The 25,306-nt window shown below is 40.7% G+C and overlaps 1 protein-coding gene across 4 annotated transcripts in view; it reads right to left on the bottom strand.

Moving 5' to 3' along the window:
• LOC127647152 (histone deacetylase 5-like) overlaps positions 1-25,306 on the bottom strand; it is a 115,771-nt gene that overhangs the window by 63,600 nt on the left and 26,865 nt on the right. For 2 of the 4 annotated variants that reach the window (XM_052131232.1, XM_052131233.1), the window contains exon 1: positions 5,314-6,279. The exons of the other annotated variants lie outside the window; for them this stretch is intronic. In XM_052131232.1, coding sequence (XP_051987192.1) covers positions 5,314-5,464 — 151 coding nt within the window. In that variant the 5' untranslated portion in view covers positions 5,465-6,279. Of the gene's footprint in view, positions 1-5,313; positions 6,280-25,306 lie in introns of those variants that run through there. 4 annotated transcript variants of the gene reach the window in all.

Here is a 25,306-nt window from a genome sequence, read left to right as displayed (position 1 = left end):
GTTTCTTGAGGGTGGCGAGAATCGGCTGCTTGCATGTGAAGCACCTGAGACATGTAAAGGAGCAGTAACAGTTTGTTTTGTTGTTACGTGCCATTGTGTTCCTACAATAATAGACCGGTGTCCAACAAGGTCTCATTAAACGGTCTGCGTATGCAACTTCAAGGTAAAAGAGCTTCACGTGTGCTATGAGTAAATGTCTTATTCACTATGTACTGTATGTACAACTGGTTTGATTCTGTATTTTTTTAGAAAATGTGATTGCTAATGTGGACATGCCATCTATGGTTGCTGGACAACTGTGTGTAATGTTATGTCCTTCTTGCTATTATATTAACAATTTATTAATGTGAAAATAAACTACTGAAATTTGACAACTAAACCGAAATCAGAAGAAACTGCTATCTACCATTTAAAATACAATATAATTTTTTACAAAGATAAAGTTGCATGTGAAATTTACTAAATACAGTTCTAAATAATAGTTTACTTCTTTTTTTGTTGCAATTTTATGGTTATGTTATATAATATATTAAATTGTTTTATATATCGGCCCACTGAGAGGGCCAGTTCCCCTCTGGCTAAAAACCCATATCGGTTGACTACTACTGAAAAGTATATGCTCATTGCAGCCAAAGGGGTAAGTTTACATTACTCTTTGGTTGCCATTTGGTTGCCTTGAAATCAATATGAAATCAAAATTGACCTTATTTTATTTTGTAATTAATGTTTCTGGTTTTATTGTGCATGATTCATTGGTGCAAATTATGTACTTTTTCCAGACAAAAAAGTACTTGTAATCTTTTATCAACTGTAACATTTTTGTTGTTGTTGACATCACAAGTTCCTCTTACTTTTCAAACCCTTACCTTAAACCAACTGACTCAATTATGTATGTAATGGCCACAATCCAACTAAGCTGAATATACAGTTTCACTTGAAAATTACATTTACTGTTGTTCATTTAATGTTGGCTATTTTCACATGGCCAATTAATGACAAAAGTTTCCCAAACAAATTTTTTGACAGAACTTAAGTTGCACATGTACCCACAACAAACAGTGCACCACCTTCAACACAACTGATTTAGCAATATTTGCATTCCCATTGTCGACAAAAAAATCTATTGACATTGCTGCATTATCATTTGGAATTTCTCAGAGATACAAATACAACTGAAGTCAAGGTATTGGAGTGGCCATCACAAAGCCCTGACCTCAATCCGAAAAAAAATTTGTGGGAAGATCTAAAAAAGTATGTGCGAGCAAGGAGGCCTAAAATCCTGACATAGTAACACCAGTCCTGTCTAGACGAATGGGCCAAAATTCCAGCAACTTATTGTGAGAAGCTTGTGGAAGGCTAGACAAAAGTTTGATCCAAGTTAAATAACATAAAGGCAATGATACCAAATAATAACAAAGTGTATGTAAACATCTGACCCACTGGGAATGTGATGAAAGAAATAAAAGCTGAAATAAATAATTCTCTCTACAAATATTCTGACATTTCACATTCATAATATAAAGTAGTGATCCTAACTGACCTAAGACAGGGAATGTTTTATACGATTAAATTGTGAAAACAGAGTTTAAATGTATTTGGCAAAGGTGTATGTAAACTTCTGACTTCAAATATATGTCGAGATAGGGCTCGTTTTACTGTGGATATAGATACTTGTCTACCTGTTTCCTCTACCATCTTCACAAGGTCCTTTGCTGTTGTTCTGGGATTGATTTGCACTTTTTGCACCAAACTACATTCATCTCTAGGTGACAGAATGCGTCTCCTTCCTGAGCGGTATGATGGCTGCATGGTCCCATGGTGTTTATACTTTCATACTATTGTTTGTACAGATGAACGTGGTACCTTCAGGCATTTGAAAATTGCTCCCAATAACGAACCAGATTTGTGGAGGTCCACAATGTTTGTTTTTTTTAGGTCGTGGATGATTATTTTTTATTTTCCCATGATGTCAAGCAAAGAGGCACTTAGTTTGAAGGTGGGCCTTAAAATACATCCACAGGTACACCTCCAATCAGAAGCTAACTGGCTAATTGTCTAATAGCTTGACATAATTTACTGGTATTTTCCACGCTGCTTAAAGGCACAGTTAATGTAATCTTCTGACCCACTGGAATTGTGATATAGTCAATTCAAAGTTAATAAATCTGTCTTAAAACAATTGTTGGCAAAATTACTCGTTATGTACAAAGTAAATGTCCTAAACGACTTGCCAAAACGATAGTTTGCTAATATTGAATTTGTGGAGTGGTAAATACATTTGTTTTAATGACTTCAACCTAAGTATGTGCTTTATGCCAGGGATATGAAATTATTTAATGTCTAAAACATCTAGAGCATGTAGTTGAGCTAGGGGGTTGGAGACTGCCAGCGGCTGGGTATGACATTTTTTGTCAAAGAGAAACTGGCCTTCATGCCATGCCATGCCATGCCATGCCATTAATTTCTAAATAAGCACACAATTCGATTAATTTATGCAATGTTTGCTGTTAGTCTTGGCTTCACGGTTGACTGTTTCAGTTGTTGATTTCAAGGATACTATTGAGTTATTTGATTTTGTTTGAAATGATTTACAACACTGACGGATATGAAGGTCTAGGTACCGATATGCATATTAACCACAGCTCCCAGAACAAAAAACAACAAGTTAAACTGACTTTGAATTATTTTTTACTTTCCAATCAAAGTGGTTTAATCTTTGCAGGGCTTTTCTGCATCACACAGAAAATTGTTCAAAGTTGCATTCAGAGATGTTGCTTTATTTTCTAAGCCTGTACTACACAGTCACACATTTGCAGTCAGATAAAAGCTTTGACAGGAAGCCACAAGCCAGTCATCAAATCTGTAACCCACAATGATTCAGCATGAAGTTGCAAAGCTTTTTCTATTACATAACCCAGGTATGATTAATTAAAAAGCTCCTCAGGGAGTATCGACTTTTTTATTGGTCAAAGAATGACTAGGCCATAAACGGTTCAGAAATGTTTAGAAGATCAGCTCAGCTTAACCAGTAAATTCGTGTTCACAATTTGCAAAATCTTGGTGATTTGTACAGTGAGGGGAAAATCTCTTGAAGTGTTTGTTACCAAATATAATTTTTTTACATTGGATTTGGCAGTAATATTTAGTTTTTCTGAACATAACAAATAACAAACTGTACCGAAACCGTGACCCTAAAACCGTGAGAAATTTTAACCATTACCGTACACCCCTATACCATTGTAAGTGCCTTTTTGAACTGTGATTTTTCTTCTACTTCCTATTTAAAAATAAAATAAACAAGGGATGAGTAAAAATTATTCACACTGCCTCAATATTATTTGGGTTTTTCAATAGCCAATGCCAGAACCTACAGAGCGGGGTATCTGATGGCATATATAATGTGATACAGTCTAACCTTTAGTCAGTTCCAACAGCCTATTATGTCTATTGATATTGTAGCAAACACTTCTGTTTATTACCCAAATGTGTACGGTTATTGACAAACGGCAATAATTTCAACATGGTCAAATATCAGCTGATTAATTAGTGTGGCCTGTGGCAGGGTGGAGAGCGGGGCCAGGTTGTGATCATACACACCCGGTCCCTTATCAGGCTAATTAAGCCTCCGAGAGGGATAAAGGCCGATGGCAGACGGTGGTGCGAGGAGAGAGAGATCGTTTACGGACACAAAAACTGGACTGCTGTAATTCAGCTTCAAAATGAACAGTTGATCTGTTAATATTCATGTCCAAGTGCCCTCAACTAATGACATTTCTGAAATATTTTAATCCTTTGGTAGAAGGTCCATAAGACCCCAGTACTTTGGCTGTCTCTGGGCGTCCAATGCCCTCACCCTTGCCAAGGGACTATTTTGAACGTTTAGGAATGTATTTTTTATTTTACAAAGTACTTTTTCTGCCAAGGTAGAAATTAATAATAACTATTCCATAAAACAAACAAACAAGCAAACAAACAAAGCACATTTCTTACATCAGTTCACAGCCATACTGACTACTGACAACGTCTAAGTTATTATTGTCCGGACCTTTGCTGGGAAGAAATGCCGAGACTGGACCTCTTGGAACTTAAATTGAATACCCCTGGTCTAAATCAACAGAGAAATGCCATGATGAACTTCAGACCAGTATAAAGTGATCCTTTCTACAATAGACAGGTATATGAAGTGAGAAAATGGGATATAACGGCATATCTATCTATTTGAACAGGTGTCAGAAAAACAGGCCAAGTGCAGGGCAAAGGATGTGGCCGTACACCCACACATTATTATATAGTCGTTTGTTCCTCTCTGTTGATTCAAGCACAGGTGAGAGATGGCCGAAACTCACATGGCTTTGACGGGAATGTTGGCGTCACTTCTGACAAGGACGAGATACAAGTTTACTCTGCCAATATGAAGCTGAGGGCCTCTCAAATTTAGAGTACCAAAATTGCAATATTCCGTAATTTACATTGTTCAAAAATGCCACAAGTAGTTTTGAACTGCAAGCAGGGTTCCCACACTTTGACAAATTAATTTCTATAACTCTAAATTGTTTAGAATTACTGAAAAAGGATTTATTTTAATATTATTATTATTTTACAATTATTATTAAGATACTGAACTCTCAAAAGTTCCAATGTCTAGCCAATTATATATACAGAAGTCATAAGCATAACTAGCATAAATATATTCACTGCAGAAATCTCCTTGACATTTTATGGTTTTTAATGGATTTTCCAGACTTGGAAATCACAATTTTAAAATTCCCTGATCTTCAGGTTTTCCATGACTGTGGGATGTCTGTGCAAGTAGCAGGGTTTCCTTAAAACCCACACAACACACATTTATGTTTACCAGATTGAATACTCTCAAGAGCATTCAAAACCATGTGGTTCAGCATATTAACTTGATAACCTTAACATAATATTCTTAACAGATTAGCTACGTAAACAACCAAATACAATGACAAAATGTATAACTGAGTGACATTGATGGTACTGCAGAAAGAAAAAATAGCTACCTTTGATGCACATGTCAGGTTAACACCATGACCCAGTTGGTTTTTAACAAACAGAGTTCGACCAGACAAAACAAAGTGGAGACCTAGTCACAGCACAACTGTTGTCCTATCGAACAAATATCAACAACCCTTGACTTCAAAGATCTTTGGCTCAAGAAATGCAAACACACTTTAACCTCCATCCCCCCTCTTACTTTTTGTTTCCCAATGCAATACACTTCTCACTATGCATGTGTGCATCTGTACATCTACTCTTTAGTCTCCATGCACTTTCTCTCTCTCATGAACTCACCGGTACCAAGCATGCTGGTGCTTCTAGACTGAGGTAGCAGCTCTACGGGAGGCTCTCGGCTGGACGTGTTGTCTGAGGAGAAGCAGGATTCTGTCTCATAGATCGTCTGCAACATTGCGCACAGTCCCGGTACTGTTGGCTTCAAAAGCATGCCAGTCTCAAAATATAACCACACAATTCATGCAAAAAAATCAACATGTAAAAGGAGCCCACTCTCAGTCATGTGCACTACTCAATAAAGTAAAATATGCAAACACATTTAAAGGAAAAGAGCTGTGTGTCCTTTTTTTCTGCAAGTAACAGACATCAAGAAAATAAATGGCAGTTTTGAACGTTACTTCCATGGTTCCAAATAAACAAATACAAGCTGGTCTCCGTGGAAGGAAATGCTCAAATTGTTCGCTCAAACGATCAGCTGTACAACCGCACAAACGACTCCATTCATAAACCACATCATTGCCTTGTCTAATTGTCTATTACAGAAACAAACAGCTAATTCACACGACTAGTCCGAGTGTGGCTTGAATCCAAGCCTCCCCCCCTCCCATCTGAGCGTGCCTGTATCCTGTAAATCTCTGAAGTTATGAATGCGGTATCACCACACTCCAAAACAGTGACTTGTCCATGACGAAATGCGATGAAGCAGGAAAAAACAAGATCAAAAGGTAATACAACGGCGAGATAGAGTGGAACACAAAATAGAGCACTGGGAGACTTCTATAGGCAAGCTGCCTGTCCCCCTCTTCCTTCCTTCCCCTCCTTTTACTCTCCTCTCACCATCCACTGAGTTGCCTATTTCAGGGAGCCAATCCTGGCAAAGGCCTCGCCACAGCACCACAAAGCTCGATCTCCAAATTAATGGGCTTAAAGTGAAACGTCCACTGTTGTTTCGTTTGGTGTAACTGCGGTTTGGTGTTTTGTTTTTCGTAACTGTTCAAGCCGAATCTCCGCACCCTCCCCTGCTGTGTGAGGCGAACATGAGAGCAGAGGTGTAGAGACGCAGAGTTTACAAACAGACTGGAGCGGCTTCAAGCTGCTGGAAATAGATGCCGAGCGACAGGGGAGGGGTGGGTCCGTGCTATAAATAGAGTCGGGAGCTGAGAGCGCTTGGAGAAGGGGGGATCGAAAGACAGAGAGAGAGAGAGAGAGAGAGAAACAAAGAGAGACAGACAGAAAGAAAGCAGTAGTATCGAGACAGATAGATGAAAGGAAGGCATGGTGGATTGTCTGTGATGCAAATAAAGGAGCCAAAAACAATAAAAGGAGCCAATCAGTAATGATATTAGACCATGACAGGACAGCAAGCGGGTGACCAAAACAACAGTTTAACTTGACAATGCAAGGTGAAGGGAGGGTAAAAAAAAAAATGCTCTGACGTTGTTTGATTTAATTTACAAATCTTTTCTAAATTAAATTAAATATCAGGTAATCTGACATTTGGTCATGATTCAATTCGAAAATGGTATTTTGTAGAATTACAAAATGTACCAAAATTTTGACATTTACTGAAAATATTTGTATAGAGTTTATATAGGACAAAGAGATGTACATCAAAAAAGGTATTGTGACTTTTCCTCAAAATGCCATGTGAATATATAATAAGCTCAGAGAATACCTTTAATAGCATCACAGAGCATCTCAAATGTTGTTGTGGTTATTCTAAAATGATGAACACAAAAACCTGGCATCAAAATGATAGGTTATTATTACCTCCCAGAAATGTCTGACACACTTTTGCTCCCAGACATGAGGCATCTGCTGCTGAACACTAGCAAACAAGAAATCTTTATTTTTAATCTGCGCCAGTTCCCCCAGAAATTACGATTTAGTTTTCTTAAATACGCTGCTTTATCCAATTTTGTGCATAAATTTAATTTGTAAGTTGGATGGAAACATGACTACAGTCAGATTGATGCATTTTTACACAAATAGAAAAGGGTGTAAATAATAATTGTAACGCATGGATCTGAGCGGCTTACTGCTTTTATAAAATGCAAAAAAGACACTAATGTTCAACAAACAGTCTGAACTATTCGTTTTAGAAGACACGGGCCAGAATCGCATTCATGCACTGTGAGCAAAGAATGTTACATATGTTTGTGAGTTGCCAATGCACTCGATAATGAATGGAACTAATTCATGTAGCTGAAACACAAGCGTTTAAATCTAATCTTTGAGTACCGAGGAGTGCTTACTTCTTACAAGGAATTTACGTCAGCACTACTGACACAGAGAACACAAGGGCCACCGTTTCACAAGCGCATGTGTGTCAGAAGACTTGGACTATCCATGCACAGTTACTAAACCTGTGACATACCAAGCTCTGTCAGGTCACCCTCATCATAGGTCACCCTTTTATAGGTGCCAGGCACGCAAATGCTGAATACAAAAAAAAAATCTAAGTAAAATCATTTGTGTAATGAAACAACATTTCTTTAATAAATAAAAACAAGAAAATAGCATTTTAAAATTTTAATAAAAATTTACATTTGACATTGTCATAAAATGGAGCTTGGTATACATGCTTTTATTTCTTACAGACTGGGTTACTGGAACTTATTGTATTATGGTAATTCTCAAGCATTATTGTCATGTCTGCAGTTAGTTCAAAATTCTGCTGCTAGGCTTCTAACTGGAACTAGGAAGCATGCTAGCACATCACCTGTGTTGGCTAAACTGGCTCCTAGTTAAATTCAGAATTCAGTATTTTTAGTAATATTTTATTATTAGTTTTTAATGGTCCTTAATGGCTTGGCACCTCCTTAAATTGCAGAACTCCTTCAGAAATATACTAATTCTAGGCCTCTAAGGTAATCACAGAGTCTTCTTTTAATCATTCCAAAGTCTCGTTTAAAATCAAAAGGAGATTGTGCCTTCTCTGTTGCAGCTCCTCGCCTTTGGAATAGTTTGCCTCTCCATACAATATCCTGTATCACAGTTGATGTTTTTAAATCTCATTTGAAGACTCATATCTTCTCTCTTGCTTTTGACTGTGTCAAGCGTGTGTAAATGCATTTATTTCTGTTGGTTTAGTATTTATGTTCTCTGAATGTGCATGATTTATTTATGTTTCCTTTATTTAAAGCACTTTGGTCAACATGTGTTTTTTTTAAATGTGCTATAGAAATAAATGTGATAATTTAAAAATAACATTTTCATGTCTTTATTAATTTAAATTGCACCATTGAATTCATGCCCTCCTGGCTCATGTATGACAAAGTTATCCTGCATCTAGGTTCTGCATCAGTTGAGGGACATACTGCCAAATTTGTGCATTATTTATTATACAAGATGACAAAGACTTACAACAAGAAGAAACTTACCTGATGCACTCTAATGAAATGCATCGGTACACACAAGACATTATTTGGCTCCACGCACAAAGCGCAAATAAGAGAGGAGAAACAAATCTGAGAATGGTTTCACAGTTTTCTTACATTGTCTCATGCAAGGAAAGTTGGTCACAGACCAATATTAAAGGGTAAGAGCTATCCAGAGTGCCTAAATTAGCCCTCTGACGTGTTTTTCTTAGAGCAGCCTGTCACCATGACCACTGGAGTGGTCGAGAGTTAAAATGGATTTGGCACAAGAGCAGGCAAAGATCAAAGGGAAGCTTTGTCAAGAACTTGTTTGAAAAAAAAAAAAAAAAAAAACATGGAACAGATGTGTGTGTATCCAGCGTCTCCTATCATTGCCTGCAGCGAGAGCAAGCATCATGCTCAGTATATATGCAATGTATGCTTGCATGTCAATGCACTACACCCAAACACCCAGGACAGAATTCACAAAGAATTAATTGCACAATGTAAAAGTGCTGTTTTTTTGCATGTGTTGTCTGTGATGGTTTAGTGCCTGATATTGAATTATGCAGATCAGACAATAGAACAAACACGCCTGTAAAATGCCATTTTCTCACAGAAATTCCAATCTAGCGAGTCGATTCATGGCCCTATATTGAGGATGTAGCACACTACTGAGATCTGTCTCACTCTGAATATCATTCCACTAGTGTGATCCAGACACCTGAAACATCTCTTTAACCTTCGTATTCTGTTAAAAATATGGGTATAATCTCTATGGTCGGGGTCAAATTGATTCTAATTGAATTCAATACAATTCTCTGGGTAGCTCAGCGAGTAAAGACGCTGAATACCACCCTCCTGGAGTCACAAGTTCAAATCCAGGGTGTGCTGAGTGACTCCAGCCAGGTCTTCTAAGCAAATAAAATTGGCCCAGTTGCTAGGGCAGGTAGAGTCACATGGAGTAACCTCCTTGTAGTCGTTATAATGAGGTTCTCGCTCTCAGTGGGGCGCGTGAAGAGTTGTGCGCGGATGCTGCAGAGAATGTCATTGGCCTCCACGCGTGATTCGTCTCCATGGTAATGGGCTTAACAAGACACGTGATAAAACACGCAGACTGACAGTCTCAGACACTGAGGCAACTGGGATTCGTCCTCCGTCAACTGGATTGAGTCACTACGCCACCACGAGGACTTAGAGCACATAGGGAATTGGGCATTCCTAATTGGGGGAAAAGGGGAGAAAAAAAATACTTGTCACACATTACAAATAAAACCTAAAGAATAAAAATAATATCATATGATGTATTTAATAAATAGTTTATCAAATTGTATTTAAAATTCATGTTTTCAGAAACTGATATAAAATATTGCTGATGAGTGAAATAGATTTTTATGTTACCTAGATAGTCGTATTTTTTGTATGGTGGGCTAATTTTGTAAATGTAAGCAATTACTTTTGACACGATGGGCTCAGAGTAAGTGTGTGCTTTATGCAGATGTATTTCCTGTGCACTGTACACATGTGGTACTGGTTTTACTGTCATCTTGAGGGGGGCACACCTCACATCTTTTCCCCAACACCTGTATCCACTTCTTGATTTTCTGTGGGGCTGGATGCACCTGCTTGAACTGACGCAACAACAGCTGCAGCCACTGGTGGTCGATGTGGGTGGGAGTGCCTCTGGATCTTCGGTGTGATGAGCACTTTTCCAAGCCCCTCCGGGAAAAGACGACATTTGTACAATTTGCCCGCATTCCAATTTAGATTGACTTCACTTCATAGGATGACACATCCAAAATGCTATTTAAAAAACACCAAGGGCCAACAGGCAGTCTTGCGCTGGCAGCTGCAGGTTGATGTGACTTTGTATAAATTGTCATCTCATCCTTTGGTGGAATTACAGCCCAGGATGATTTCTGGCTTCAAGTCCTCTCTTGCACTCAGTGATACATCTTTGTGCATTGTTCTCGTCACAAAAACATTCTCGCTTTTCTTTGAGTGGTATGAAACAACTGTTGCAGTTTCAGAAAAAGCACATTTTGAGGAATACAGCGTTCTGCCCTGCATATTCAGAAGCTCGCTGAGAAGCTCAGGCTTGTTTTTTACATTTTTTTTATTGTTCCGATCATGGGCAGAATGAGTTTCTGTAGCTCGACACCAAGATGGTAGGATGTAAAAAAGTTGGCACTCATTACAAGCACCATCCGCATCCCTTGGTTTTCTCAGGTGTTCCACCTGGTGGCTTGCCTGTGTCAATTTGCATATTCCATGCATAACTTAATTTGGAATAACAGACTGTCCAAATTTTGACGCCATATTTTAAACCAGTGTGGAAAAGATTCTTTTTGCCTTCACAGGGTAGTAAATAACCAACATAACAACATATATCAAAGAAATGTTTTTAGTTCTACTGATTCAAATTGACCCGCAACATAATACGAGGGTTAACATGTTGAAAATTTAACCAGTTTTAACACTCGTCTCCATCTTTTGATCATTATTTAATGAAATACAGCTGCCATGATCAATTGAAAATGAACACAATCATCTATTTTAAATAAAATTCAGTTTACCACTTGCTTTCATTGGTCGGTATTAGCACAATGTTTATTGCACTGGGCAAATAGCATTGAGTTTTGCAACAAAATTAAAATCTACAATAAGTCTAATTTACATATAAAAAAAGAGGCGTGTTTGCATAGTAAACACAAAAAATTACTTAAATGAAATACTCAAAGATAAAGCGCTATTTCAATGCGGCATTGCGGGTGGTTAGTCAATAAGATGCATGTTGCTTCCCTGAAATACAATGCGTAACTGTTCAGTGAATTCACCCCTGTTAAAGAAAACTCAAACTAAAACATTTCCGTTAATTTCGCTAATTTAAAATCTATTTCGTTTTCAAATAAACTACCAAATAAAACAAAAAACGAAGTAAATAAAAAATACAAATTAATACAATTTTAGTTTCAGACACATATATTACAAAATTTGAAACATTTACAACTATGCCTAAAACTAAACATAAAAAATGCCACTCGAAAGTGATGACACTTATCAGAGCTCTACGAAATTGATGAGAAAATGATTTTAAACTCAAGAGTTTGATTCCCAGGGAAAAATATACCTTAAACGTAATGTTTGGATAAAAAGCATATGCCAAATGCATATATATCATGTAAAATGAAAGTCTTGTAGTGACTGTGACATATATAATTCACCTTTGTGTTAAATTTAGTTCTATACATTGTTGGTGAGAAATGCAGTACTTTGTTCTTAGCGTTTTTCCTCATAACTGTTCAGGAATTGTGGTCCCTTTAAATATTCTGTATGGGTGATGACGTAGGACGCTTGTCGGCGCTATTTGTTGTGCTGGTGTTTTTTCTTACTAAATAAACGACACACGTATTTGTGTGCTCAAAAGTGCGAAGTTGTCTCTTGCAAGTTACTGCAATTTCCACACTGGTGACCCCGACATTAGTCTGCTGGACGTATCCAGTGACACGACACGACCATGACTGCGAACGCTGTCGCCCTCAAACTCCCCAAATTCTGGGAATTGTCCGCATCGGCATGGTTCGCACAGACTGAAGCGCAGTTCGCGCTGCGTGAGATCACCGCGGATACAACAAAATAGTACTACGTAGTGTCGGCTCTCGGTAATTCAACGGCATCCAGAGTGGTAAGCCTTCTAACAAATCCTCCGGAAAACGAGAAGTATGCAGCACTCAAAGCCCACCTGTTGAAAACGTTCGGACTGTCGGACGCTGAGAGAGCCGGCAGGGACTTCAAGGACTGGGTGACAGCAAACCGTCCGAGCTCATGGACCGCATGCTGGATCTTTTGGGAGAGCACAGACCCGGTTTTCTGTTCATCCAGCTTTTCCTGCGTCAGCTGCCTTCACAAGTGAGAGCTGCATTAGCCAACACCACAATCACTGACTGTCGGAGACTGGCTGAGGAAGCTGATAAATTTTTCCTGGTGAGTCACGGACATCGTGCGGACACGCTTTTTCCTGCGCACATCGCTTCGGTGACACGTGACGACTCCACCTTCGTCGCGGCAACCACTTCTCGGCGGCAGTTGTCTTCTGGCCCTAAACAACTTCCAGGCTTGTGTTTCTACCATGCTACGTTTGGAACCAAGGCTAACAAATGTCGCTCACCATGCAGTTTCAGCGGGTCGGGAAACGCCGGCGCCGGCGCTCAGTAGTGGCCATGAGTGTCGGCCGCGTAGGCAGGCTGCTTTTCATCCACGACAGCATCTCTGGACGGCGTTTTCTGTGCGACACAGGAGCACAGAGGAGCGTCCTGCCTGCATCCCGTTTGGACAAGGTGACCGACAGCCACGGCCCCCCTATGGAAGCTGCCAATGGTAGCCCCATCCGCACATATGGAACGAGGTACATCAAATTGTGTTTAGGAGGACAGCACTTTGGCTGGAACTTTGTTACCGGAAAGGTTGCCGTTCCCCTCCTCGGCGCTGATTGTTTGTGTGCACATGGACTGTTGGTGGATGTAAAGAATCGCCGTCTGATTGACGCTGTCACGTTTTGCTCTTATACATGCACGCTCAGCAGGACCGACTCCATACGGCTGTCTAGCATGCTTTCAACTTCTGATGATTTCCACCGTCTGCTTGCCAGTTTCCCAGCCCTCACTCAGCCCACTTTCTCTGCATCTGCCATGAAGCATGGTGTGGAGCACCATCTCGCCACCACTGGTCCACCCGTCTACGCCTGCGCTCGGCGCCTCGACCCAACCAAGCTTGCCGTTGCAAAGGCTGAGTTTGCGAACATGGAACGCCTGGGAATAGTTCGCCGATCCGACAGCCCATGGGCATCGCCCCTCCACATCGTCCCCAAACCTGGTGGCGGCTGGCGCCCGTGTGGCGACTACCGGTGCCTTAATGAGGCAACGGCGCCTGACCGATACCCAGTCCCGAACATACAGGATTTTTCAGCACACCTGTCTGGCAAGGTGATTTTTTCTAAGGTGGACCTTGTTCGTGGATATCATCAGGTGCCAGTACATCCACTGGACATCCCCAAAACGGCGGCGATCACGCCGTTTGGTCTGTTTGAGTTCCTGCGCATGCCGTTCGGCCTTAAAAACGCCGCCCAAACTTTTCAACGCCTCATGGACTGGTTTTGCGGGACCTGCCCTTTCTTTTTGTGTACTTGGATGACATTCTAGTAGCGAGCACGTCCAAGTCTCAGCACCTGGCGCACCTCCAAACCCTTTTTGAGCGGCTTAGCCAACATGGATTGATTGTCAACCCTGCCAAGTGCCAGTTCGGCCTCTCCACCATTGACTTCCTTGGACACAGAGTCACTAAGGACGACCATCAAAGGTGGAGGCAGTCACACAGTTCCCACGCCCACTCACTGTCAAATCCCTGCAAGAGTTCCTCGGCATGGTGAATTTTTACCACCGCTTCATCCCTCGAGCTGCTCTGCTCATGCGGCCTTTGCACGAGGCCTTGAAAGGTAAACCACAGCACGTTGTGGACTGGACTGAGAGTAGAGACAGGGCTTTTGCCGCCACTAAGGCAGCCCTAGCGAACGCCACCATGCTGGCGCATCCTTCTCCAACAGCCCCCATCGCCATCACCTCGGATGCCTCAGACTATGCTGTCGGTGCTGTCTACGAGCAGTGGGTAGGCGGTGCCTGGCAGCCGCTGGCTTTCTTTAGCCGTCAGCTGCGCCCCTGTGAGCGGAAGTACAGCACTTTCGACCGGGAGCTGCTGGGTCTCTACCTCGCCATCCGACACTTTTGTTCCCTGCTGGAAGGCCGACACTTCACTGCATTTGTGGACCACAAGCCGTTGACTTTTTCCATGGCCAAGGTGGCTGAACCGTGGTCCGCCCGCCAGCAACGTCATCTGTCCTACATTTCGGAGTTCACCACGGACTTGCAGCACGTTGCTGGTAAGACCAACCACGTGGCTGACTGCCTATCACGGGTTGTGGCGGGGGCAGTCCACCTGGGTTTGGATTACAACCGCATGGCGGCCACTCAGGCCACATACCCGGACGTGCAACTCCTGAGGACCTCGGCTACAGGTCTGCAGATCGAGGATGTGGTTTTTGGCGATGCCAGCACCACGCTCCTGTGTGACATCTCCACAGGTAGTCCTCGGCCAGTCGTTCCCTCGGGATGGAGACGACAAGTTTTTGACGCCATCCATGGTCTCTTTTTTCTTACTAAATAAACGACACACGTATTTGTGTGCTCAAAGTGCGAAGTTGTCTCTTGCATGTTACTGCAATTTCCACAGTCTAAATAATAAAACTAAATAATAATAATAATAAATAAATATAATGAAAAGATTAATTCCTAAATGTAAAACAGAAGCCCTCAATTACCAAAACTAAAAAAATTATAATAAAAGTGTAAAGGGGATTTGATGGGCTAGGAGGCGAGGACCGGCTTGACAATATAAATAATATTTTTAATAAAGAACTTAAACGAAAAGACACAAACATACACAAGTATGATGGACAGCTGCCCGTAAATGCTCTCTCTCTGTCGCACCACAGTCCGCAGTCGGCCTTTATCCCTCTCGGAGGCTTGATGTAGAATCACGACCCGGCCCCGCCCTTGCCCGTCACAAAAAAAAAAAAAAAAATAGCTGCAAGTCGCGATAACAGGACAAAGCACACCAATGGCAAACATATAGGCCATGTACACACCGCAACGTTTTGGGAGTGACAACATTATTTAAATGCAGGAGAGAATCCCCTAAATTATTGTCCCATGTGTGTACGGTATACAGGACTGACTCCCTCAATTGCGTTGTTAGACAAGCATAGCTGTAGAAATGCTTTTTTAATTTTTTTGAGCAAAAAGATTATCCACTAGTGATGTATTGTCATCTGACAATGTTTTGTTAACTGCCATTGACAGAATCGCCGTGTTTTGGTCATGCGTTGTTATTTGTTCGGCTGTTGTTAAACAGCGCACAAGCTCTGGACTGTAATGTACGTGTTTTACTCCAAAACCGCAGGCCTGATGAGAGAAAGTACAGTAAAGAGAGGCAGACTGTAATATATTAATGAATAAAGACACATACCTCTTTAAGTTTGAATTACACCAGGAGAAGGTGGACACATCTCATAGGGGCCATTAATCACGTCATTAACAACTAGTTGTTCGGTTCTGTACACACATTTTTTTAAAATGCGGTTGTCACTACCTGAATTTTTCAAGAATGAATTCTGTTGTAGAATGTGGTTGTCATGCCCTTATTTTACTGAAATTTGTGTGCACTGAACAGGATTAAGCACTAAACGGTGAACTGACAACCGAATTTAGCTGCAGTGTGTACGTGGTCACACACACGGGTATCACACTTCTCAGCCTCCCTGGTAAAGTTTACTCCAAGGTGCTGGAGAGGAGGGTTCGGCCGATTGTCGAACCTCAGATTGAAGAGGAACAATGCGGTTTTCGTCCTGGCCGTGGAACGACGGACCAGATCTTTACTCTCGCAAGGATCCTGGAGGGGGCCTGGGAGTATGCCCATCCGGTCTACATGTGTTTTGTGGATCTGGAGAAGGCGTATGACCGGGTCCCCCGGGAGAGACTGTGGGAGGTGCTGCGGGAGTACGGGGTGGGGGTCCCTTCTTAGGGCTGATCCAATCCCTGTACGCCCAAAGCGAGGGCTGTGTCCGGGTCCTCGGCACAAAGTCGAGTTCATTCCATGTGGGGTTGGTCTCCGCCAAGGCTGCGCTTTGTCACCAATCCTGTTTGTGATATTCATGGACAGGATATCGAGGCGTAGTCGGGGTGGGGAAGGTGTGCGGTTCGGTGGGCTGGGGATCTCATCGCTGCTTTTTGCAGATGATGTTGTCTTCATGTCATCATCGGTCCGTGACCTTCAGCTCTCACTGGATCGCTTGGCAGTCGAAGTGTGAAGCAGCTGGGATGAGGATTAGCACCTCTAAATCTGAGGCCATGGTTCTCAGCAGGAAACCGATGGAGTGCGTACTCCAGGTAGGGAATGAGGTTTTGCCCCAAGTGAAGGAGTTCAAGTACCTCGGGGTCTTGTTCACGAGTGAGGGGACAATGGAGCGGGAGGTTAGCCGGAGAGTCGGGGCAGCAGGGGCGGTATTGCACTCGCTCTATCGCACCGTTGTCACGAAAAGGGAGCTGAGCCGAAAGGCAAAGCTCTCGATCTACCGGTCAATTTTTGTTCCTACCCTCACCTATGGTCATGAAGGTTGGGTCATGACCGAAAGAACTAGGTCGCGAGTACAAGCGACTGAAACGGGCTTCCTCAGAAGGGTGGCGGGCTTCTCCCTTAGAGATAGGGTGAGGAGCTCAGTCATCCGTGAGGAGCTCGGAGTAGAGCCGCTGCTCCTTTGCGTTGAAAGGAGTCAGTTGAGGTGGTTTGGGCATCTGGTAAGGATGCCCCTGGCCGCCTCCCTAGGGAGGTGTTTCAGGCACGTCCAGCTGGGAGGAGGCCTCGGGAAGACCCAGGACTAGGTGGAGAGATTACATCTCCACACTGGCCTGGGAACACCTCGGGTCAGCCCAGTCAGAGCTGGTTAATGTGGCTCGGGATAGGGAAGTTTGGGGCCCCCTGCTGGAGCAGCTGCCCCCGCGACCCGACTTCGGATAAGCGGTTGAAGATGGATGGATGGATGGATGGATGGATGGTGTACGTGGTCATACATTGAATATACCAGGGGTTCTCAACCTTTGGCAAGCTGGGCCCCCCCAAAGCTGGTTCATTGCAGTTGGGGCCCCAGTGCCCCCCGCCCCGCCCCATGCTTTATTGTTGTTATTATTATTATTATTATTATTATTATTGCCAGTAGCACCAGACTTCTAATGTGAGCTTGCAGGCATTATTATTATTATTATTATTATTATTATTATTATGAGTAGTAGTAGGCCTATCATCCTTACTAGGCTATTGCTATATAATTATATGAGGTTACATGCTTTATTGTTGTTATTATTATTATTATTATTATTATTGCCAGTAGCACCAGACTTCTAATGTGAGCTTGTAGGCATTATTATTATTATTATTATTATTGAGTAGTAGTAGGCCTATTATCATTACTAGGCTATTGCTATAATTGGGAATTGGCACCAGACCTCTGATATTAATTTATGCTTTATTATTGTTATTATTACTAGGCCTAATAGTAGGCATCATCTGCATTTTTTACAGAAGCTTGCTGGTAGTTGATGTTAATGTGAGACCTGAGCCTGCTTTGCCTTGCAAAGATCCTCAATTCTTGGCTCAATGTTTGATAAGCATAGCCTCAAATCATCCTCGATTTGTGCACGATTGCGGTATTTCGTTTTGAGTGCAGTCATATTTGAGAATCCTGCCTCACACAAATATGTCGACGCGAAAGGAAAGAGAACCTTCAAGGCGACGTCACAGAGTTCAGGGTATTCCTGCATCACTGCTGCCCAGAATGACGAAAGAGGGCAGGAGCTAAAGAGATCCTTCAGTCTACTGTCACTCTTCAGCTCAATAAGCTGTTCCTGCATATCAATTGATAGCTCGTTTGCTGTGCACACAAACGGATCTCGAACCCACGCAAAAAAAGCGATAATCCTCTTTAAAGTACGTCGCAAATTGTTTTCTCATTGCTGACAGGTGCTCAGACGCTGATTGAAATAGGGAGGAGAAATCGTGTGACTTGCCTGCATCATTGATAAAGTCTGCAAGGCTGGGGAACATGTCGCAGTTCCCTCGACTGATGCGACCATGCCAGAGGTCTAGTTTTTGTGTGAAGGCGTGCACTTTGTCTGCAATGAGCAAAATATGAGTTTCGCGGCCTTGCAAAGACAGGTTGAAATCAAACAAATGAGCACCGTTTTCTAAAGTCTATGAGCGCAGCACACACAAATAAACTAAATTGACATACTGCAGTTAAATTTCAAAATGTGGTGTTTTTATATTTATAACATTTGAATACAGTTCAGCAACATACATCACACGACCTGACGACCAATAGAGCTGACAATTGACCATCACTTAATTTACCATCACCTCACGATTGAAAATGTGACACTGATTTCATATGACAGTTCAACAAACAAGTTAATAATATTAAGTCACTTACATTTTAGACGAAATAATGACTGTTTTGGTCTATTTTAGCAGCGAAAATAGATCCGATGAATCCAAACAAAGATCACAGCATAGCCATAGCGCATCTCACAGCAATACTCAATTGTGTTTTGAATGATTCAGTGTTGTGAACGAATCGGTTGAGTCAAAGATTCAATGACCCATTCACAAACATCTGTCTCATTCTTGATGAATCGGCCGTTTGAACGAATCGTTTGAATGAACGACTCAATGACTCGCTTAATGAAACCGCTTTTTGCTTATCACCTGCATTTGCGCTCACTATCGACAAACCAATCAAATTTGTTCAAAACTTTTTTTTTTAAATCAGTCCAAACACATGTTAATTTTTATTCAGGAGTTATGTATATACAAAACTATAACTTTTTATGACAGTAGTTTAGTGATAAAAAAAATGTGCCCAAAAAAATTTTTTTTCCAGTTTTTTTCCCTTCCATCGTAGCCTACTTGCGCCCCCCTCGGGAGAGTGTCCGGGGGGGCGCGCCCCACTGGTTGAGAACCACTGGAATATACTATAGAATTCTGTTGATGATTTTAAACGGAGTGGTGAAAAAAGACATTTGTCTTATTTATTCAAATGCTTATATCTTTTGACCAACAGGTTGTGCTGTCACCAAATTGATAGGGTATTGTAAGGGTTTGGTTGCAATGCCATATTTGAAGTTTTATATAAAAACTTCAAGAGATACAGACTCAGATACTTATTGGCATCTTGCCATTCAATTTATTGATGTGTTAAATGAGAAAGGTTTGATCTATCAAAAAGCTTTTCATAACTTTTTATCATGAGCGTCTCTTGATGATGCATGCAAAATATCATGTTAGGTCTATCACAATACATCTCATAACATTTTGTCATGAGTGTCTCTAGATGTTACATGCTAAATTGCGAGCAAATATATTTTTCAGAAAATTTGAAATGGCGGAAAATCGAGTGGACAGAACTGAAAAACAGTGCAATATTTTATTGGCCAAAACGTAAGGGAGTCTGAACTTTTGGTGCCGCTTGAGGGTTTGAGTGAGAGACCCCAAATTTGGGTCAGTTACATATGAGAGTGTCTTATATCAGCGTGCCAAATGTTATATTTTTTCTTTATAAGGTTCTAAGGCCTGCCATAGACTTTCAACAGAATAATAATAATAACAAGAACACTAACAGATACAATAGGGTCTTCACACCTTCAATGGTTGGCCCCTAAATAACCCTGGAAAGACTTCCATCTTTAAAACTGCTTAGTCTGAACTTTTGGTGCCGCTTGAGGGTTTGAGTGAGAGACCCCAAATTTGGGTCAGTTACATATGAGAGTGTCTTATATCAGCGTGCCAAATGTTATATTTTTTCTTTATAAGGTTCTAAGGCCTGCCATAGACTTTCAACAGAATAATAATAATAACAAGAACACTAACAGATACAATAGGGTCTTCACACCTTCAATGGTTGGCCCCTAAATAACCCTGGAAAGACTTCCATCTTTAAAACTGCTTAGACTTTAAACTTGTTGCTCTTTTGGTTGCAAGCATGTTCACAATTCTTACATGCTAACCTCCCACAGCCACATGGACAACAAAGTTTTTATGTGGTTCCTTCAACCCCTGTCTTTAGTTTCCAGACATCCACGTTATTTATAGGTGGATGTACCTTATGGGCTTTCTGACGTTAGTTGGGCTTATATTTAGCCATGGGAAGGTGGGGAGGAGTGCAGCACTTGTTTTTTTAGCCCTTTTTCGCAAGTGATGAACTCATGTTGGTAATGTCAAGGACTTTGGCAGCAGACTTTGTTTGACAGCTAGTCTCTCACTCTCTCTCTCTTTTGCCTTTAGCCAGACCTGACCCAATTAAGGCGAGCCTAAAGCCAGCCATAACCCTTTGCCACTGGTCTCTGGAGGAATCTTGGACATTGAAGAATAGTAAATAATGTGGCCGTTCCTCATAGTGGGTAAAAGGCTGCAACAGTAAGGGCAACATTTTTGTTGAAGATTCGGGGCATGTGAACTCTCAACTCTCTCTCACCCTAAATAATATGGACTATATTAACTCACACATACAAGCCCACAAAAAAAGCCTCAGTTTGGATGGGATTAATAAGAAAAAAGCCAAGAAAAATAAAGTTGTTTCTCACGCAGATAACGAACTCTGTTACTGGGGTCTGTCCTGTGAATGCTGCCATCTTTGGAAAATGTATTTTAGGTACAGTAATAAGTGGTGCTGCTTGCTGCACTATTACTATTCCATATACTAAGGGTTAGGAATTTGAATAAATGACTAACCTCAAGTATTAAATAACTGAATGATTCCTTGAATAATGCAGTTTGTTGGGGAGAGGTGTGCTATTACTTTTTACTCATAAGATCGCAGTGGGAAAGTGTATAGATGGGAATTGTATGGAATTTACCGATTAACTGTACCATTAATGATTCTTACTTTTGAGGAAGAAATATATATATATAAAAAAAGCCATTTCTATTGCACCTTTAACTGCACATTGTCATATGAACAATCAGTCATTAACTGCACTAACATGGTAACAGTTCTTGGTTATTTTGAGTTCCCACTTCAGTGAGTGCTGTGCTTCGTGCTAAAGATTCAAAAGAATCAGAGTTAATAGTTCAGTAATCGCATTACACTGGCCATGCACTGTCATTTCCTTTTGCAGGAAAAATGCATGTTCAAGAAGAGTTTAAGAAACCAAAAGTCAGGGGGCCTGGGTAGCTCAGAGAGCATTGACGCTGACTACCAGCGGGAGTAACGAGTTCGAATCTAGGGCATGCTGAGTGACTGAAGCCAGGTCTCCTAAGCAACCAAATTGGCCCAGTTGCTAGGGAGGGTAGAGTCACACGGGGTAACCTCCTTGTGGTCACTATAATGTGTGGTTCTCGCTCTCGGTGGGGCGCGTGGTGAGTTGTGTGTGGATGCCTCCACAAGCGCTACGTCTCTGTGGTAATGCGCTCAACAAGCCACGTGATAAGATGTGCTGGTTTATGGTCTCAGACGTGGAGGCAAATTAAATTCATCCTCTGCCACCCGGATTGAGGCGAGTCACTATGCCACCACAAGGTCTTAGAGCGCATTGGGAATTGGGCATGCCAAAATGGTGAGAAAAGAGGAGAACATAAAAATAAAGTCATTTAAATCATATGGTTCCAGTATAGTTTTTAAATGGAACCAGTTCTGTATAAGAACCGGTTCTCTGTTTCCAACCCTAAGCTAGTACTCACATTTTCTTTGAAAAAATAAGTAGTCTGGGGAAAAAAGGGCTCCACCAGCCAGAAAAGGTGTTTTATTTGTGCAAGGTATTTTTTAAAGGTGACAGGTCTCTGTATTGGAACCCTCTTTGGGAATGGAATATCACTCATGCCCAGACATTCAAAGACCTTGGCTAATGCTGTTGAATCATTTCACAGCAAGTTGATCCAACATAGCACAAAGTCTGTCAGTACCACTGGAATAACATCTGCCCAATCAATGAGCAATTAGTTAGCCATCTTTATTATGAGCAAAGATAATTTCTCAGGTTCACAAAATCCATTCGGAAAGTGTTGTCAAGTCAAAAAATCAAACCCAACCAAAAGAAAAGGAACTGAATCAACTGGAAGGAATGAAAATTTTGCTCCAGTTTGTGAGATTGTTTTTTAAATGTCCTTGTTTGAGTGACTGCCAGACATTCCTTTGAGAGAATGGGAAGTAGAATGAGCTTTCAGTGCTTTTCTGCAACTGGGTTTAAAGGACTGGTGCGCACACACACATTTTCTTTTCTATTATGTTAAGAACTTTCCATTGACTTCTATTGTTTTTATACTGAACTAAGGATCCATTCTAACGTCCTTCTTATATTCAGTAGAAGTTTGTTTCCAAACAAAGCCTTCCTCAGTATAAAGACAGAAATGTACTAAAATAGCACCAATTCAAGTACATGAAATGTTTTTCAAAGTCTAAGTGGGAGGTTAACTAATTGAGATATCTAGTCCCATAGATTGTGTTTTCATTGCAATGGGCATTAAATCTCATCCTCCACAATATTAATAGTGGCTATACACTTTGCTACAACAATCGTAAAGCTGCGTTTAAATAATATGAACGTCACATGAAAAGCATTTGCAGAAATCATCTTGTATTGGTTGTTGTGCACGTAAATTATACATAATTCGAATTGTCTGGAAATCGACGCCTGGAAAATGCTGATGCTTCACTCCAGTGGATCATGTGAATCCAGCTTATCACAAGTCCCATCTTGGTTTGTTTTGAACAAAACATTACGGTTAGGAGGTCCTTTCCCAATCACTTGATCATTGACAGAAATTGCTGTTTTTGTAATGATCCTGTACACGGCGCAAAGGTTCCAACCCTATTCCAACTAATGTTCAGCACTCACAGAGAGCTTAATTACATGACAGAATGTAATGTGAACATTGGTAAATGCATTAACCACGATTAAGAAAAATGTACGAAATAAACATTTTAAATTAATAGCATGTGTTAACACGTTAATTTCGACAACTCTGCTAAAACACACTTCTTTTACACTTCTTATGAGCACATGTAAGAGCAAATGAGAACAAATAAATTGATAAACAATCATGAAAGCTTGATAGGATGCCCTTATACATTTACAGCAAAAAAACAACCTTTTTTTAAGGCATAGACAAATGCACTTACACCCAATGTGAGGATTCACATTTGCGCACACACACACGGCACAGGAGATGCATACAGATTTTTTTCTCCTCAAACAGAACATTGCGATGACTCATTCTCTGCACAGACCCAACTGCAATGCTCCTCCCATCCAGAAAACACACACACACACACACACACACACACACACACACACACACACACACACACACACACACACACACACACACACGCACACTTGCACAGATTATGACAAGATTCTGAGTGTTGAGAAAGGCCTCCTGTGGAATTCAGGAGAAATAATTTCATACAGGTTGAATCATTTACAACTGAATTTATAATTTTGGATTGTTCCCCAAGATAAAAAGAGCTTGAGGTGCAAACTCATCTGTCACACTTAAGCCTCCGAGAGGGATATTTTATGTGTGCAGTCTGGAAGATGCATTTTTTATTGCGTTTGACAATGTGCTATACATCAGTCAGATGTAAGAATGACATTTAGTAGATGTTTTTACTAGACATGAAAGATCTCGATAACCGGTTTGACAGATTCATTTATTTAACCAATATTACACTTTTCTTCGTAATCAGTAGAGTAGAATTAGTAGAGTTTTTGAAATAAATGTGTTAAAGGTTCATGACACATTAAAACTACATTTGAGATGTTGTGTGTATGTATTGTGCACAATAGAAGACAAAGTTAGCATCCATAAATTTTAGGATTTAGGCACCATTTTCGTCTTCTGGGTTTAAAATCACCATAGAGTCAATGTCACAGGATCTGAAGCTTTCACATACTATAGTAAATCATAGCATCATCATCATCAGTGTCTTAGATGTAAGAATGGCATTTGGTTTACAATAGAGATGAATAATCTCAGTAATAGGTTTGATCAATATTGTTTTAACTGATATTACACTAGTTATTGCTTTTTTAATATCTGGTTTCCAATATATTCCAATACATGATTTGATAGATTTCTATTTAATTGTGTCAAAAATAAGAAAGGAAAAAAATTGATACTGAAAATCAGTTATTGGACACTTAATCTTTTTAACCAATAAACGACACAATTTGTGTTCAATTTTACTTTGTCAAAAAGCAGAAATAAAACAATTAAAAAAAAGTATCTAGTTTTCACATGTACAACTTGTAAGTGAACACACTCTTTGGAAGATTATAAAATGCTTATTCACAAACGTACCAATTTACATAGAACATAAGGCTTTCCACATGAGGCAATCTATCAAAGCACCACCATCCGCAGTCGGCCTTTATCCCTCTCGGAGGCTTAATTAGCCCGATAAGGGACCGGGTGTGTATAATCACAACCCCCGCCCCGCCCTCCGCCCTGTCACAGCAATGTACGTGAAACTTGATTTTACTACCAACACTCATTATTAAAACTAAAGTGAGGGATGAAAGCTGACATTAAGAGCAATTAATCATCAAAAAAAATAATTGCTACATTCGTCAATATATGCCCAAAAAGACTCTAAGACACTTTGATATCACATTAATATTGCTAATTGTTAACCCTAGTTCAACCTCTACAAGAAAACATTGATTAAACATTCAAGGGGGGAAAAAAACGAAGAAAGTTTTTTCAAAGTACTTTTCTAAGTATTTTCTTTTTTTCGAAGTACTTTCTTTTTTTCAAAGAAAGTACCATGTTCTTCTGTCAGTCTGTGGCTGAAGAACCTCTTGATGTGGTAGAGATGCCCTTTGTAATATGGTGAATATCTGGATACTTAATAAAACTCTATTATTAATTTATATTGAACTATTGATTTACTTTAGCAAGACATAATACAGACATGGACATGCATTAATGCTAAAAAAACAAACATCTTGTGCGTACCCCTTAAAAGTGAGAGTGCACAACATTTGACACGTGCTCCTGAACTCGTCTGGTGCAAAGCATGAAGCCCATTATGG

The sequence above is a fragment of the Xyrauchen texanus genome, chromosome 8, assembly GCF_025860055.1.
Source record: "Xyrauchen texanus isolate HMW12.3.18 chromosome 8, RBS_HiC_50CHRs, whole genome shotgun sequence".
NCBI classification, from domain to species: domain Eukaryota; kingdom Metazoa; phylum Chordata; class Actinopteri; order Cypriniformes; family Catostomidae; genus Xyrauchen; species Xyrauchen texanus.
Note: the sequence above shows the minus strand (reverse complement) of the source record. Positions and strands in the feature narration are given on the sequence as shown.